General features: G+C 47.1%; 1 protein-coding gene across 4 annotated transcripts in view; it reads left to right on the forward strand.

Annotated features, from left to right (window-relative positions):
• LOC143297321 (small conductance calcium-activated potassium channel protein 1-like) overlaps positions 1-14,886 on the forward strand; it is a 197,915-nt gene that overhangs the window by 125,552 nt on the left and 57,477 nt on the right. For all 4 annotated transcript variants that reach the window (XM_076609606.1, XM_076609608.1, XM_076609607.1 and 1 more), the window contains one exon: positions 13,512-13,647. In XM_076609606.1, the coding sequence (XP_076465721.1) occupies positions 13,512-13,647 (136 nt within the window). The remainder of the gene's footprint in view (positions 1-13,511; positions 13,648-14,886) is intronic.

Below are 14,886 nucleotides of genomic sequence, written 5' to 3' on the forward strand. Positions count from 1 at the left end.
TGTCCCATTTTCATTCTTACTTTGTTTTACTTCTTTGTGTTCTGTGTGTCGTTTCATTTTTTTTCACACCATCGTGACGTAGTATTTGTGTTTGTGGATTATTTATGGTATTTCATATTATTTGAACATTTTATTCGTTTTATTTTGAAGATGGTGTCAGAGTTCAGGTGGAGGTGAGGGGGTCTACAGACACCGGACCCACGTCCGTCACGACTCCCTCCTCCCCGCCCCGCTTTCATATCATTGTTCACACACACACACACACACACACACACACGTGTGCATGTGGTGTAATCAACTCACCAAGTTGCACACTTTGGCGTTTCCTTGAAAGCGAAACTGAAAGCGACGTTAGGATTTGGTGGGAAGCATATTATTGCATGTTGATTTTTTTTTTTTTAAGCCAGGATCTAGGAATACTTGTGGTATGGACATTGGCATCAATTGCACAATGTCATGTATGAAAACTAATCTAACCATGTCCCAGCTGCTAGCACATAATTCCTGTAGTATTAGCAGTAGTAGTAGTAGTGGTAGTGGTAGTGGTGGTGGTAGTAGTGGTGATGACCCACAAGGGACGTAACCATGCAGACAACTCTGTTTCTGTCCGAGGGGAGAACCAACTGCGTGGGGGGCGAGGGGAGGGGGGGGGCGTAGGGTGAGGGGGGGGGGGACACTGTTCATCTGGAGAGAGGGGACATGACGACACGGCAATGTTCATCTGGAGAGAGGGGACATGACACGGCACTGTTCATCTGGAGAGAGGGGACATGACGACACGGCACTGTTCATCTGGAGAGAGGGGACATGACGACACGGCACTGTTCATCTGGAGAGAGGGGACATGACGACACGACATGACGACACGACACTGTTCATCTGGAGAGAGGGGACATGACGACACGGCACTGTTCATCTGGAGAGAGGGGACATGACGACACGGCACTGTTCATCTGGAGAGAGGGGACATGACGACACGACATGACGACACAGCACTGTTCATCTGGAGAGAGGGGACATGACGACACGACATGACGACACAGCACTGTTCATCTGGAGAGAGGGGACATGACGACACGGCACTGTTCATCTGGAGAGAGGGGACATGACGACACAGCACTGTTCATCTGGAGAGAGGGGACATGACGACACAGCACTGTTCATCTGGAGAGAGGGGACATGACGACACGACATGACGACACGGCACTGTTCATCTGGAGAGAGGGGACATGACGACACAGCACTGTTCATCTGGAGAGAGGGGACATGACGACACGGCACTGTTCATCTGGAGAGAGGGGACATGACGACACGGCACTGTTCATCTGGAGAGAGGGGACATGACGACACGACACTGTTCATCTGGAGAGAGGGGACATGACGACACGGCACTGTTCATCTGGAGAGAGGGGACATGACGACACGGCACTGTTCATCTGGAGAGAGGGGACATGACACGGCACTGTTCATCTGGAGAGAGGGGACATGACGACACGACATGACGACACAGCACTGTTCATCTGGAGAGAGGGGACATGACGACACGACATGACGACACGGCACTGTTCATCTGGAGAGAGGGGACATGACGACACGACACTGTTCATCTGGAGAGAGGGGACATGACGACACGGCACTGTTCATCTGGAGAGAGGGGACATGACGACACGACATGACGACACGGCACTGTTCATCTGGAGAGAGGGGACATGACGACACGATACTGTTTATCTGGAGAGAGATGACGACACGGCACTGTTCATCTGGAGAGAGGGGACATGACGACACAGCACTGTTCATCTGGAGAGAGGGGACATGACGACACGGCACTGTTCATCTGGAGAGAGGGGACATGACGACACAGCACTGTTCATCTGGAGAGAGGGGACATGACGACACAGCACTGTTCATCTGGAGAGAGGGGACATGACACGGCACTGTTCATCTGGAGAGAGGGGACATGACGACACGGCACTGTTCATCTGGAGAGAGGGGACATGACGACACGGCACTGTTCATCTGGAGAGAGGGTACATGACGACACTGCACTGTTCATCTGGAGAGAGGGGACATGACACGGCACTGTTCATCTGGAGGGAGGGGACATGACGACACAGCACTGTTCATCTGGAGAGAGGGGACATGACACGACACTGTTCATCTGGAGAGAGGGGACATGACGACACAGCACTGTTCATCTGGAGGGAGGGGACATGACGACACAGCACTGTTCATCTGGAGGGAGGGGACATGACGACACAGCACTGTTCATCTGGAGAGAGGGGACATGACGACACGGCACTGTTCATCTGGAGAGAGGGGACATGACACGGCACTGTTCATCTGAAGAGAGGGGACATGACACGGCACTGTTCATCTGAAGAGAGGGGACATGACACGGCACTGTTCATCTGGAGAGAGGGGACATGACGACACGGCACTGTTCATCTGGAGAGAGGGGACATGACGACACGGCACTGTTCATCTGGAGAGAGGGGACATGACGACATGGCAGGGTGGAGGGGGCGTGGCTGGAGGAAGTGGCGGCCGGAAATCAATCCCCGCCATTGAACTGCAGCTCTCCAGGCTGCCGTACACGTAGCGGCGGGCAGACAACTCTTATCTCCTCTCAGCTTCACCCCCATCCCCCCTTCCGGGCTCCTTTCCCGCCATCTTGGATACACACGGCTTCCAATTATCTCCCGTTTATCCTGCCCAAGTATTCACCGGCTTCTCTCGTGCCGACCCGGCCCTTTTATCGGGGTGGGGGTGGGGGGCAGCTGTGATGTCTGAAGTGTGTTGACATTCCACTCCGCCACACATGGCGCTGACTTGGGTCTCCAGTGAGCAGGACCGTGCCTCAGTCGTGTTGATCGACCAGGCCTCTCTGCACCCGTGTGATTATGTGCAGTTAAGGTTTACCTTGGCAGGCTTCAAAACCAGCGTCAAGACTCAAGATTGCTTTATGGTCTGTACCCAGGAACAGACATTCACTTATCGACATGTACAAACCAAAACAACACACACACACACACACACACACACACACACACACACACATAGTGCATCGATGCACTATCTAATGAGATGCTAAAACACATTCCGAAAAAAAAAATGTATCGTTTTCCTACACAAAATATACCAGAAATGTTGGATATCTGGAACTGTACCACAGATATGGAAAACATCAATAGTTGTACCAGTTTTAAAAGCATGAAAACCTAAAAGTAATAAAAAAAAAAAGCCTATTGCAAAACAGTCCTGTTGAGAATACTAACTTACTGTGAAAAATACAATATCATTCCAGTGAACCAGGCTGGCTTTAGAAAGGGAAGATCAACGGTCGAACACCAAGTAAAGATTACAACACAAATAAAACGTCAGTTTGCCCGCAGAAAAAGTGTCCTAGCAACGTTTTTTGACGTAAAAAAACAAAACAAAAGCAACCTGACTTAGTTATTGAGGCAAATCATTTGGTACATTGTTTGAGGATTAAAGGGACTGAGGTAAGTATTTGTTGGGTGCCTTCTCATGTGGGCATTCATGGCAATGAAACTGCTAATAAAGCAGCTAAAAGAGGAGCACAAGATTAAGAAAAATCGACAAAAATACATGTCCGTCTTTCCGTAATAGAGGCATACACTTTGTTAGAAAAATCAGTATGGGGTCGATTTCATAACCGATGAAAGGAAAGGTTTTCAAAACAAAAAGGGACATTATTCCCCGAGAATATTATAAAAGAAAAGATACCGAATCCATCAGCTTGCTATACAAGATTAATAACCTCTACTTTCTTCCGCATAAAATTCGATGCGCTGAAGACAAAGTATAGTAAAAATGTTACATGCATATATGGTAAGTAGTTCAACTTGCATCATTGTTTGTTTCACTGTCAGCAGTTACGTATCTTCTTGCCCAAGTATTTCAAAGAGAATAACTGTTCTGCAGATGATTTTTGGAAACTTATTTCTGACAAGGTTCTTATGTTCGAATTTTCACGGGCATTAGTTCATAGCCCTATTTCAACATTCCTTTAATGTACTTCAGAACTGCGTTAATGGTTTCCAATTATTGTTATCATTATTGAATTATTGCATGTTTGTTATGCATTTTTTGGTAGTTTTCTACGTTTTCTGTTTCCCCACTCCCCTCTCCTCCCCCTCCCCCTTCGCACCCCCCCCCCCCCCACCTCCACCTTTCCTTTTTTCTCTCTTTTCTTTTTATCGTCTAATATCACTGATAGTGAAAAGACGCTAAACTAAAGAACGACACACACACACACACACACACACACACACACACACACACACACACACACACATTACTCTCCTCCTCCCATCCCTAACCCTCATTCCCACTTCCACCTCCACCCCTCCCCCACTCTGAGAGGCACCCCCCCTCCCCCCCCCCCACCCCACCCCTGCTCCACCTCCTACCCTACACCTGATATCACTCCTCACTCAGGGTCTGCAGTCTGTCCTCTTCCCTCCTTCCTTCCCTCCTTCCTTCTTCCTTCCTTCCTTTCTTCCTTCCCTCCTTCCTTCCTTGACACTGGGTGATTGATTCTTCATTACCATTTTCAGTTATGTGAAAATTCATGGTGTTAAAATGATCTTTCATTTGACCCACAAATCTCATCAACTATCAGGTCCTGTTACATAGATCACTGAGGCTCGTCCATACCAAATCCGCGAAGCAGTTTGCACTATGGCTGTCTCTATGATTCTGTCAGAACTAGACATTGGAATTCCACAGGGCTCAGTTATAGCCCCTATTCTCTTTAATATTCTTCCAAGACTGCCACAGGCTCAGTGTTCAAACTGGACAATCGCCCCTTTCAGAACTGCCACAGACTCAAATTCAACGTGTTCAAACTAGACTATTGCCTCTCTCAGTACTGCCAGATATGTGTACGTGTGTGTGTGTGTGTGTGTGTGTGTGTGTGTGAGGGGAGGTGGGAGTGCGGGGGGAGGTGGGGTAAAGGATGAGGTATGTGAGTGTATGCATGCCTACACTGTGGGAGCAACAGGATATTGGAACGTATATATATATATATATATATATATATATATATATATATATATATATATATATCTGTATGTACGTGTGTGGGGTTGGGGGTGGGAGATATGGGCGTATGTGTGTGTGCTTGTACAAGTAAGTGTTCATCTCTGTGAGTGTGTGTGTGTGTGTGTGTGTGTGTGTGTGTGTGTGTGTGTGTGTGTGTGTGTGTGTGCCGTGGAAGCTGCGATACGTAGACTAGAAATGAGTGTGTGGAGGAGGGGGTAGAGGAGGTGCAAGGTAATGTGTGTGTGTGTGTGTGTGTGTGTGTGTGTGTGTGTGTGTGTTGGAGCTCATGTACGTTTATATGTATTTGACTGTGCTTTCATATGTGCTTGTACAAGTAAGTGTTCATCTCTGTGAGTGTGTGTTTGTGTGTGTGTGTGTGTGTGTGTGTGTGTGTGTGTGTGTGTGTGCCGTGGAAGCTGCGATACTTAGACTAGAAATGAGTGTGTGGAGGAGGGGGGTAGAGGAGGTGCAAGGTAATGCGTGTGTGTGTGTGTGTGTGTGTGTTGGAGCTCATGTACGTTTATATGTATTTGACTGTGCTTTGATAAATGTGAAACTGCATGTTTGGTGCATTTCTGTTATGCATGTGTGGGTGTATGTGTGAATGTGTGTCTTCATGTTTTACATTTATTCGCTTATTTATCACCATTGTTGCCTTATTTATTTATTTATTTATTTATGTTTTATTATTATCATTTTATTAGTATTACTAATATTATTACTACTACCTTTTTCTATATTATAATTATTATTTATTTATTTATTTATGCAAGCTTATCTATTATTTATTCCCCCGTTTTTGTTTTTTTTTGGTTTGTTTTTTTCTCAAGGCCTGACTAAGCGCGTTGGGTTACGCTGCTGGTCAGGCATCTGCTTGGCAGATGTGGTGTAGCGTATATGGTTTTGTCCGAACGCAGTGACGCCTCCTTGAGCTACTGAAACTGAAACTGAGTACTGCCACAGGCACAGATTTAATAATTATGTTCAAACTAGACTATTGCCCCTTTCAGGACTGCCAGAGGCATAAATTTAATATGTTCAAACTAGACTATTGCCCCTTTCAGGACTGCCACAGGCATAAATTTAATATGTTCAAACTAGACTATTGCCCCATTCAGGACTGCCACAGGCACAAATTTAATATGTTCAAACTAGACTATTGCCCCTTTCAGGACTGCCACAGGCACAAATTCAGCGTGTCCAGAAATGCAAAATGCTGCAGCGAGGCTTGTTGCGAGAGCCAGGAAGCCAGGCCCCTTTCAAGGACACTTCACTGGCTTTCTGTCCATGAATGTATCCATCACAAAGTGCTGTCCATTATTTTCAAATCCAAGACAAAAAAACAAACAAACTCCATCTGTACATTTGGCCTTCTTCACTTTCACAGCTCTTCTCACTGTCTGAGATGTCTGATTGAAGTCCCCAGGCCAACAAACATGAATACAACGCGATGCTGAATTCCCCAGGCCAACAGACATGAATACAACGCGATGCTGAATTCCCCAGGCCAACAGACATGAATACAACGCGATGCTGAATTCCCCAGGCCAACAGACATGAATACAACGCGATGCTGAAATCCACAGGCCAACAGATATGAATACAACGCGATGCTGAAGTTCCCAGGCCAACAGACTTGAATACAACGCGATGCTGAATTCCCCAGGCCAACAGACATGACTACAACGCGATGCTGAATTCCCCAGGCCAACAGACATGAATACAACGCGATGTTGGTCCCCAGGCCAACAGACATGACTACAACGCGATGCTGAATTCCCCAGGCCAACAGACATGAATACAACGCGATGCTGAAGTCCACAGGCCAACAGACATGAATACAACGCGATGCTGAATTCCCCAGGCCAACAGACATGAATACAACGCGATGCTGAAATCCACAGGCCAACAGACATGAATACAACGCGATGCTGTCAGCTGCCTTCAGGCCTGCTGTTACTCCTAAAGACAGAAAAACGTCCTCTCTTACTCTCTCCAGAGAAAAACCAGTAAAAACATATGAGCTAATGTCATGCTCTCCCCATCCCCACCCTCATTTTCAAATTCTCTCTCTCTCTCTCTCTCTCTCTCTCTCTGTGTGTCTGTGTGTGTGTGTGTGTGTGTGTGTGTGTGTGTGTGTGTGTGTGTTCGTTCTTTAGTTTAACGTCTTTTCACTGTAAGTGATATTAGACGAGGGTTGGAAAAAAATCGAGTGGGTGGGGGTGGAGGGGAATTATTGTGTACGCATGTGTGTGTGTGTGTGTGTGTGTGTGTGTGTGTGTGTGTGTGTGTGACCATATTCACACACTTCAGTATCACTGACCTTGTTTATACATCTCTGTGTCACTGACCTTCTCCATAACTCAATGTCAGTGACCTTGCTCATACATGTCAGTGTCATTGACCTCCTTCATACATGCCAGTGTCATTGACCTTGTCCAAGCATCTCACTGTTACTGACCTTGTTTGCACATCTCAATGCCACTGACCTTGTCCATACATTTCAATGTCATTGACCTTGTCCATAATTATCAGTGTCACTGACCTTGTTCACACATCTCAATGTAAATGACCTTGTCCATATTCCTCAATGTCACTGACTTGTTCACACATATCATGTACAGAGGGAGGTTTTCTTGTCTTGGAGTGTACAGAGGGAGGTTTTCTTGTCTTGGAGTGTACAGAGGGAGGTTTTCTTGTCTTGGAGTTCGAGTTGTTCTCAGAATCTCCTTGCAGGCTTGAAAGAGTCCTCTCAACATTTTGTCCAAGTGTGCATGGAATTATTTTGTTGTTTGTGTCAAGTCTAGTACCAGTGGTTTTGTGATGATTTCAGCTACGCAGTGGAGTGATTTATTTCTAAATCGGTCAAAGACGTCAAGAGTTATTGGTAACTTTGTGATTCCAACAGTGTTTCTGTTTCAAACTTTGCCATTTTTCAAAGCAGTGTTGACACTGGACAGTATGGCAAGCATAGAGACAGGTGAACTCCAGTTCACAACACTGACAAGACAACAACAGTGCTGCTGTGGTGGAAGCTTTGCTGCTGCTACTGAACTCAACTGTTTTGAAAAGAGGAAAGACAACTGTGAAAGGCCTGACTGTGACATCTGTGGTAGGCCTACACTAACAGTACTCGGGCACAGTTGCTGCTTTTAGACAGACTGTTTAGCTAGCTGCCCAGTCACTGATGTGCTGAATGAAAGGTTGTGTGATCTTGGCCAGTGCAAGATGAATAATGGCACTTCCAGACTTCAGCGTCAAATGAAGAAAGTCCGAAAGTTGATTCGTGATACCAAAGCTCAGTACACCAGCACTAAGATACAAGAGTGTACTTCGAGCAGGGGTCTATTTCAGGTTGTTGATCCGCTTACAGGCAAAGCAAAGGACAAGACTCTGCCTAACTGTATCCCAGCAAAAGAACTGCCTGGTGCCTGTAGTGAGTTCTTTGTGAACAAGATTGAACAGACAAGGCGTGAACTGGACCAGTCAGGAGGCACACCAGAGTTCAGTGTCTTTGCTGGCAGCTCAGTGTGTGATTTCAAGCCTGTCACAGAAACTCAAGTGAAAGACATCTTAGGTAGTGTACCATGCAAGTCGTGTGCTCTGGATCCCATCCCAGCATCTGTGTTGTACGAATGCCTGGATGAACTGACCCCTGTCATTACAGATGTTGTTAATCAGTCTTTGTCTTCAGGAGTTGTGCATCCTTCATTCAAACACGCTATTGTCAAACCTCTGTTGAAAAAGTCAAATCTTGATCCCAATGTTTTGAAGCACTATAGACCAGTGTCAGACCTACCATTCCTGTCAAAGGTTCTAGAAAAGGCTGTGCTGTGCCAGCTGCTGGATCACTTGACTCGGTGGGACTTTCTGGAACCTTTTCAGTCTTTGCTGGATCTTTCAGCAGCATTCGATACGCTTGAGACTGCAGACTTCATTTGGCCTTTCAGGAACAGTTCTGAGGTGGTTTGCGTCTTACTTGCAGGAGCGCACTCAGATAGTTGTTGCCCAGGGTCACAAGTCAAAGGCAACCACGCTTAACTATGGCCTGCCCCAGGGCTCCGTTCTTGGCTCTGTTTTGTTTACTATGTATGTACAGTCACTGAGACAGTTTGGTGTCCATTATCACATGTTCGCAGATGACACACAGTTGCAACACTCTGCCCCTCCTGATCAGTTCTCACAAGTCCTTGAAACGGCACAGGAGATGATAGAATCAGTGAGGAAGTGGGTGACTGTAAATAAGCTTAAGATGAATGATCAAAAGACTGAAGTCATACCAGTTGGAACTGGTCACAAACTCAAAATGGTCTCAAAGTATACTTCATTTTCTCTCAATGGCACCCTAATTGAGTTTTCTCAAACTGTCCACAATCTAGGCGTGCATATTGACTGTTCTCTCACCATGGAAACCTACATAAACAAGCTGTGCAAATCCATTTATTTGGAACTGCGCCGCATTGGTCGTATTCGTCCTTTTCAGTCTGTAGAGGCTGCAAAGAAACTCACGTCTGCCTTTGTGTTGTCCAGAATGGACTACTGTAACTCACTGTGTGCTGGTCCCCCTGACTGCTTGCTTGAGAGGCTTCAGAAAGCCCAGAATCATGCGGCACGATTCGTTCTCTGCAAGCGTAAATTTGACCATGCCAACCACTTCTCAGGCAACTTCACTGGCTGCCAGTGCGTTCACGTGTGGAGTATAAATTAGCAACACTCTATTACCGTGGGGGGTGAGGGGAGGGGCGGTTGTTAGGACACAAGAACTGTGTGAGGGGGAGGGTTGGGGGGAGGAGGGGGGGGGGGCTAGGACATAAGAACTGTGTGAAATTGGGAGGAGGGGGTTAGGACACAAGAACTGTGTGAAGGGGGGGGGGGGGGGTGTTAGGACACAAGAACTGTGTGAAGAGGGGGTGGGGTGTTAGGACACAAGAACTGTGTGTGTGTGTGTGGGGGGGGGGGGGGGGTGTTAGGACGCAAGAACTGTGTGAAGGGGGGTGTTAGGACACAAGAACTGTGTGAAGGGGGGGGGTGTGTGTTAGGACACAAGAACTGTGTGAAGAGGGGGGTGTTAGGACGCAAGAACTGTGTGAAGAGGGGTGGGGAGGGTGTTAGGACGCAAGAACTGTGTGAAGAGGGGGGGGGTGTTAGGACGCAAGAACTGTGTGAAGAGGGGGGGGTGTTAGGACGCAAGAACTGTGGGGAGGGGGGTGGTGTTAGGACGCAAGAACTGTGTGAAGGGAGGGGGGAGGTTAGGACACCAGAATTGTGGGGAGGGGGGTGTTAGGACACAAGAACTGTGTGAAGGGGGTGGGGTGTTAGGACACAAGAACTGTGTGAAGAGGGGGGGGGGGGGTGTTAGGACACCAGAACTGTGTGAAGGGGGTGTTAGGACACCAGAACTGTGTGAAGGGGGTGGGGTGTTAGGACACAAGAACTGTGTGAAGGGGGTGGGGTGTTAGGACACAAGAACTGTGTGAAGGGGGTGGGGTGTTAGGACACAAGAACTGTGTGAAGAGGGGGGGGTGTTAGGACACCAGAACTGTGTGAAGGGGGTGGGGTGTTAGGACACAAGAACTGTGTGAAGGGGGTGGGGTGTTAGGACACAAGAACTGTGTGAAGGGGGTGGGGTGTTAGGACACAAGAACTGTGTGAAGAGGGGGGGGGGGTGTTAGGACACCAGAACTGTGTGAAGGGGGTGGGGTGTTAGGACACAAGAACTGTGTGAAGGGGGTGGGGTGTTAGGACACAAGAACTGTGTGAAGAGGGGGGGGGTGTTAGGACACAAGAACTGTGTGAAGGGGGGGGGGTGTTAGGACACAAGAACTGTGTGAAGGGGGGGGGGGGTGTTAGGACACAAGAACTGTGTGAAGGGGGGGGGGGGGGGTGTTAGGACACCAGAACTGTGTGAAGGGGGTGGGTGTTTGGACACAAGAACTGTGTGAAGGGGGTGGGTGTTAGGACACCAGAACTGTGTGAAGGGGGGGGGGGGGGTGTTAGGACACAAGAACTGTGTGAAGGGGGTGGGGTGTTAGGACACAAGAACTGTGTGAAGGGGGGTGTTAGGACACCAGAACTGTGTGAAGGGAGTGGGTGTTTGGACACAAGAACTGTGTGAAGGGGGTGGGGTGTTAGGACACAAGAACTGTGTGAAGGGGGTGGGGTGTTAGGACACAAGAACTGTGTGAAGGGGGGGTGTTAGGACACAAGAACTGTGTGAAGGGGGTGGGGTGTTAGGACACCAGAACTGTGTGAAGGGGGGGGGGGGGTGTTAGGACACCAGAACTGTGTGAAGGGGGGGTGTGGGGTGTTAGGACACAAGAACTGTGTGAAGGGGGGGTGTGGGGTGTTAGGACACAAGAACTGTGTGAAGGGGGGGGGGGGGTGTTAGGACACCAGAACTGTGTGAAGGGGGTGGGGTGTTAGGACACAAGAACTGTGTGAAGGGGGTGGGGTGTTAGGACACAAGAACTGTGTGAAGGGGGGGGGGGGTGTTAGGACACAAGAACTGTGTGAAGGGGGGGTGTTAGGACACAAGAACTGTGTGAAGGGGGGGGGGGGGGGTTAGGACACAAGAACTGTGTGAAGGGGGTGGGGTGTTAGGACACAAGAACTGTGTGAAGGGGGTGGGGTGTTAGGACACAAGAACTGTGTGAAGGGGGGGTGTTAGGACACAAGAACTGTGTGAAGGGGGGGGGGGGGTGTTAGTGGTGGTGTAGCTGAGTGGTATTATTAAAGAAGGGGGCGGTACAAAAGAAGTATTGATGATTTACTGTATTAAAGGATAGAAAAGATGCATGCACAGGCCAGAGACATATAGACGGCCAGTCACAAAAGGGTTTTTCCATTGTTTTATTTACAGTAGTTATGAGAAGATGAAGAGAAAACTCATCCGGCAATGGCGAGGATGTGAGCAGATTGTTGGGCTCTCTCAGCTTGTTGTGTTATTCACGGGTGTTCAAGGAACAGTTTCATCCTGTGAGAATTTCCATAGATGTTTCACGGATGTTTCATGCTCTTCAGTGTGTGAGATATTCCTTTCTTCAAGAAATGTTAGCCAAATTGTGAACTGATCGTTGGTGTGTTAACCAAGATGGCGTTTTCAAGTGTTGTTTTTCGTTGTGAAAAAAAAGCTTCGTGTGTTGAAAACGCGTTCAGTAAGTGATTTTTGTCACCAATGTCGTGCCATGTCTGTTAAACGTTTGGCAAGCTCACCGTTAGTCGACAGCGACGATGATAAGAGACAATGTGTTGAGGCAAATTCTAGTTTCACTGACTCTGAAACAACAATCATAAGCCCTGCGTTTCTGACTAGCACCATTTTGGAATCGGATTCAACAATGACAGGAGAGGGAACACAGATGTCAGTGAAAGAGGAGGTGAGGGCTGCACTAACTGATCCAGAGATTATAAGATTGTTTACAAAAAGCTTAGCTTCCGAAGTGGCGACTGCTTTGGGGAAAGAGATTTCAGCTTTGAAAGAAAAAAACTTTCTGAAAAAGACATTGAAATACAATCTTTGAAAGACAAAGTGGATGAACTGGAACAGTATAGCAGACGGAACGCAATACGAATTAATGGTGTACCGGAGGTTGATGGAGAAAACACAGACAAAATAGCAGAGAAAATAGCAAAAGAAATTGGTGTCGACCTGGGCATCATAACCTTGCAAATGGTTTAATGTATAGCTATTGTAACCTTGAAATAGCATAACACATCGCCTTGTCACAAACTGGACATTTTGGAAATCATACCTGCATCCAGGAATGTCTGCTGTTACGAATGTAAACCATCCTTTGCACGTGCGCCCACAGTCGTTCATGAAAGGGCATGCAAGCGTGCTTACGTGTGTGTGTGTGTGTGTGTGTGTGTGTGTGCGTGCGTGCGTGCGTGTATGTGTGTGTGTGTGTGTGTGTGTGTGTGTGTGTGAGAAAGAGAGAGAGGGAAGGCGTGTTTGATTTACTGTTAACTGGAACACAACGTTTTCTGTAAGACTGTGCAGAAGAGATGAGAATATGCATTTTTTTCAGTATATTCATGTGTTAAACATATTAATGAATCTGAACACTTTCACTGTTTTTTCCTCAGTTAAAATGCTATGTGATCACAACTTGGCTTGAGGGAGATCCATATCATGCTTGTGCTCATCTGTCGCTGAGCTATTTTTTTGTTTGTTTACTTGATTTGTCTTTATATTGCATATTGCTGAAATTGTCCACTTTATCTTCATTGCTGTGATTGCTATTATTATTATTATTATTATATTCCTTTTGTAAGTAATACCATGTGTGTATAACGTTTATTGTAAAGCGATTTGAGCTTCCTCTTTGGAAGGAAAGTGCTGAACAAGTATCCATTCTTCTTCTCCTCCTCCTCCTCCTCTTGTGTTTATTTGTTCATGTGCATGCGTGCTTGCGTATAATTTATTATGTGTATGTGTGCAGACACCATGACGAGCACCACGCCAACATCCTGAACTCTCTGTGGATGATCGCCATCACTTTCCTGTCTATCGGCTACGGGGACATCGTGCCCAACACCTACTGTGGCCGTGGCATCGCCATAGCTGTTGGCACAATGGTAACTGACCACCTCTGACTGTCTGCTTTTCTGCCTGCCTGTCTCTGCCTGCCTACCTGCCTGTCTGTCATTCGGTCAATCAGTCAATCAGTCAGTCAGTCAGTCTGCTTGCCTATCTGTCAGTCAGTCTGTCTGAGTGTCCACACTATATGTCATCATTCACTCACTGTCTGTCTGTCCACATCCTGTGTCACCATTAATTCACTGTCTGTCTGTCCACATCCTGTGTCACCATTAATTCACTGTCTGTCTGTCCACATCCTGTGTCACCATCAATTCACTGTCTGTCTGTACACATCCTGTGTCACCATTAATTCACTGTCTGTCTGTACACATCATGTGTCACCATTAATTCACTGACTGTCTGTCCACATCCTGTGTCACCATCAATTCACTGTCTGTCTGTCCACATCATGCGTCACCATTAATTCACTGTCTGTCTGTCCACATCCTGTGTCACCATTAATTCACTGTCTGTCCACATCCTGTGTCACCATTAATTCACTGTCTGTCTGTCCACATCCTGTGTCACCATTAATTCACTGTCTGTCTGTCCACATCCTGTGTCACCATTAATTCACTGTCTGTCCACATCCTGTGTCACCATCAATTCACTGTCTGTCCACATCCTGTGTCACCATCAATTCACTGTCTGTCTGTGTGTCCACATCCTGTGTCACCATCAATTCACTGTCTGTCTGTGTGTCCACATCCTGTGTCACCATCAATTCACTGTCTGTGTGTCCACATCCTGTGTCACCATCAATTCACTGTCTGTCTGTGTGTTCACATCCTGTGTCACCATTAATTCACTGTCTGTGTGTCCACATCCTGTGTCACCATCAATTCACTGTCTGTCTGTCCACATCCTGTGTCACCATCAATTCACTGTCTGTCTGTGTGTCCACATCCTGTGTCACCATCAATTCACTGTCTGTCTGTCCACATCCTGTGTCACCATCAATCCACTGTCTGTCTGTCTGTCCACATCCTGTGTCACCATCAATTCACTGTCTGTCTGTGTGTCCACATCCTGTGTCACCATCAATTCACTGTCTGTCTGTCCACATCCTGTGTCACCATCAATTCACTGTCTGTCTGTCCACATCCTGTGTCACCATTAATTCACTGTCTGTCTGTCTGTCCACATCCTGTGTCACCATTAATTCACTGTGTGTCTGTTCACACCCTGTGTCACCATTCAGTCACTGCGTGTCTGTTCACACCCTGTGTCACCAT

This window comes from Babylonia areolata, chromosome 22 (genome assembly GCF_041734735.1).
Source record: "Babylonia areolata isolate BAREFJ2019XMU chromosome 22, ASM4173473v1, whole genome shotgun sequence".
NCBI lineage: Eukaryota > Metazoa > Mollusca > Gastropoda > Neogastropoda > Buccinidae > Babylonia > Babylonia areolata.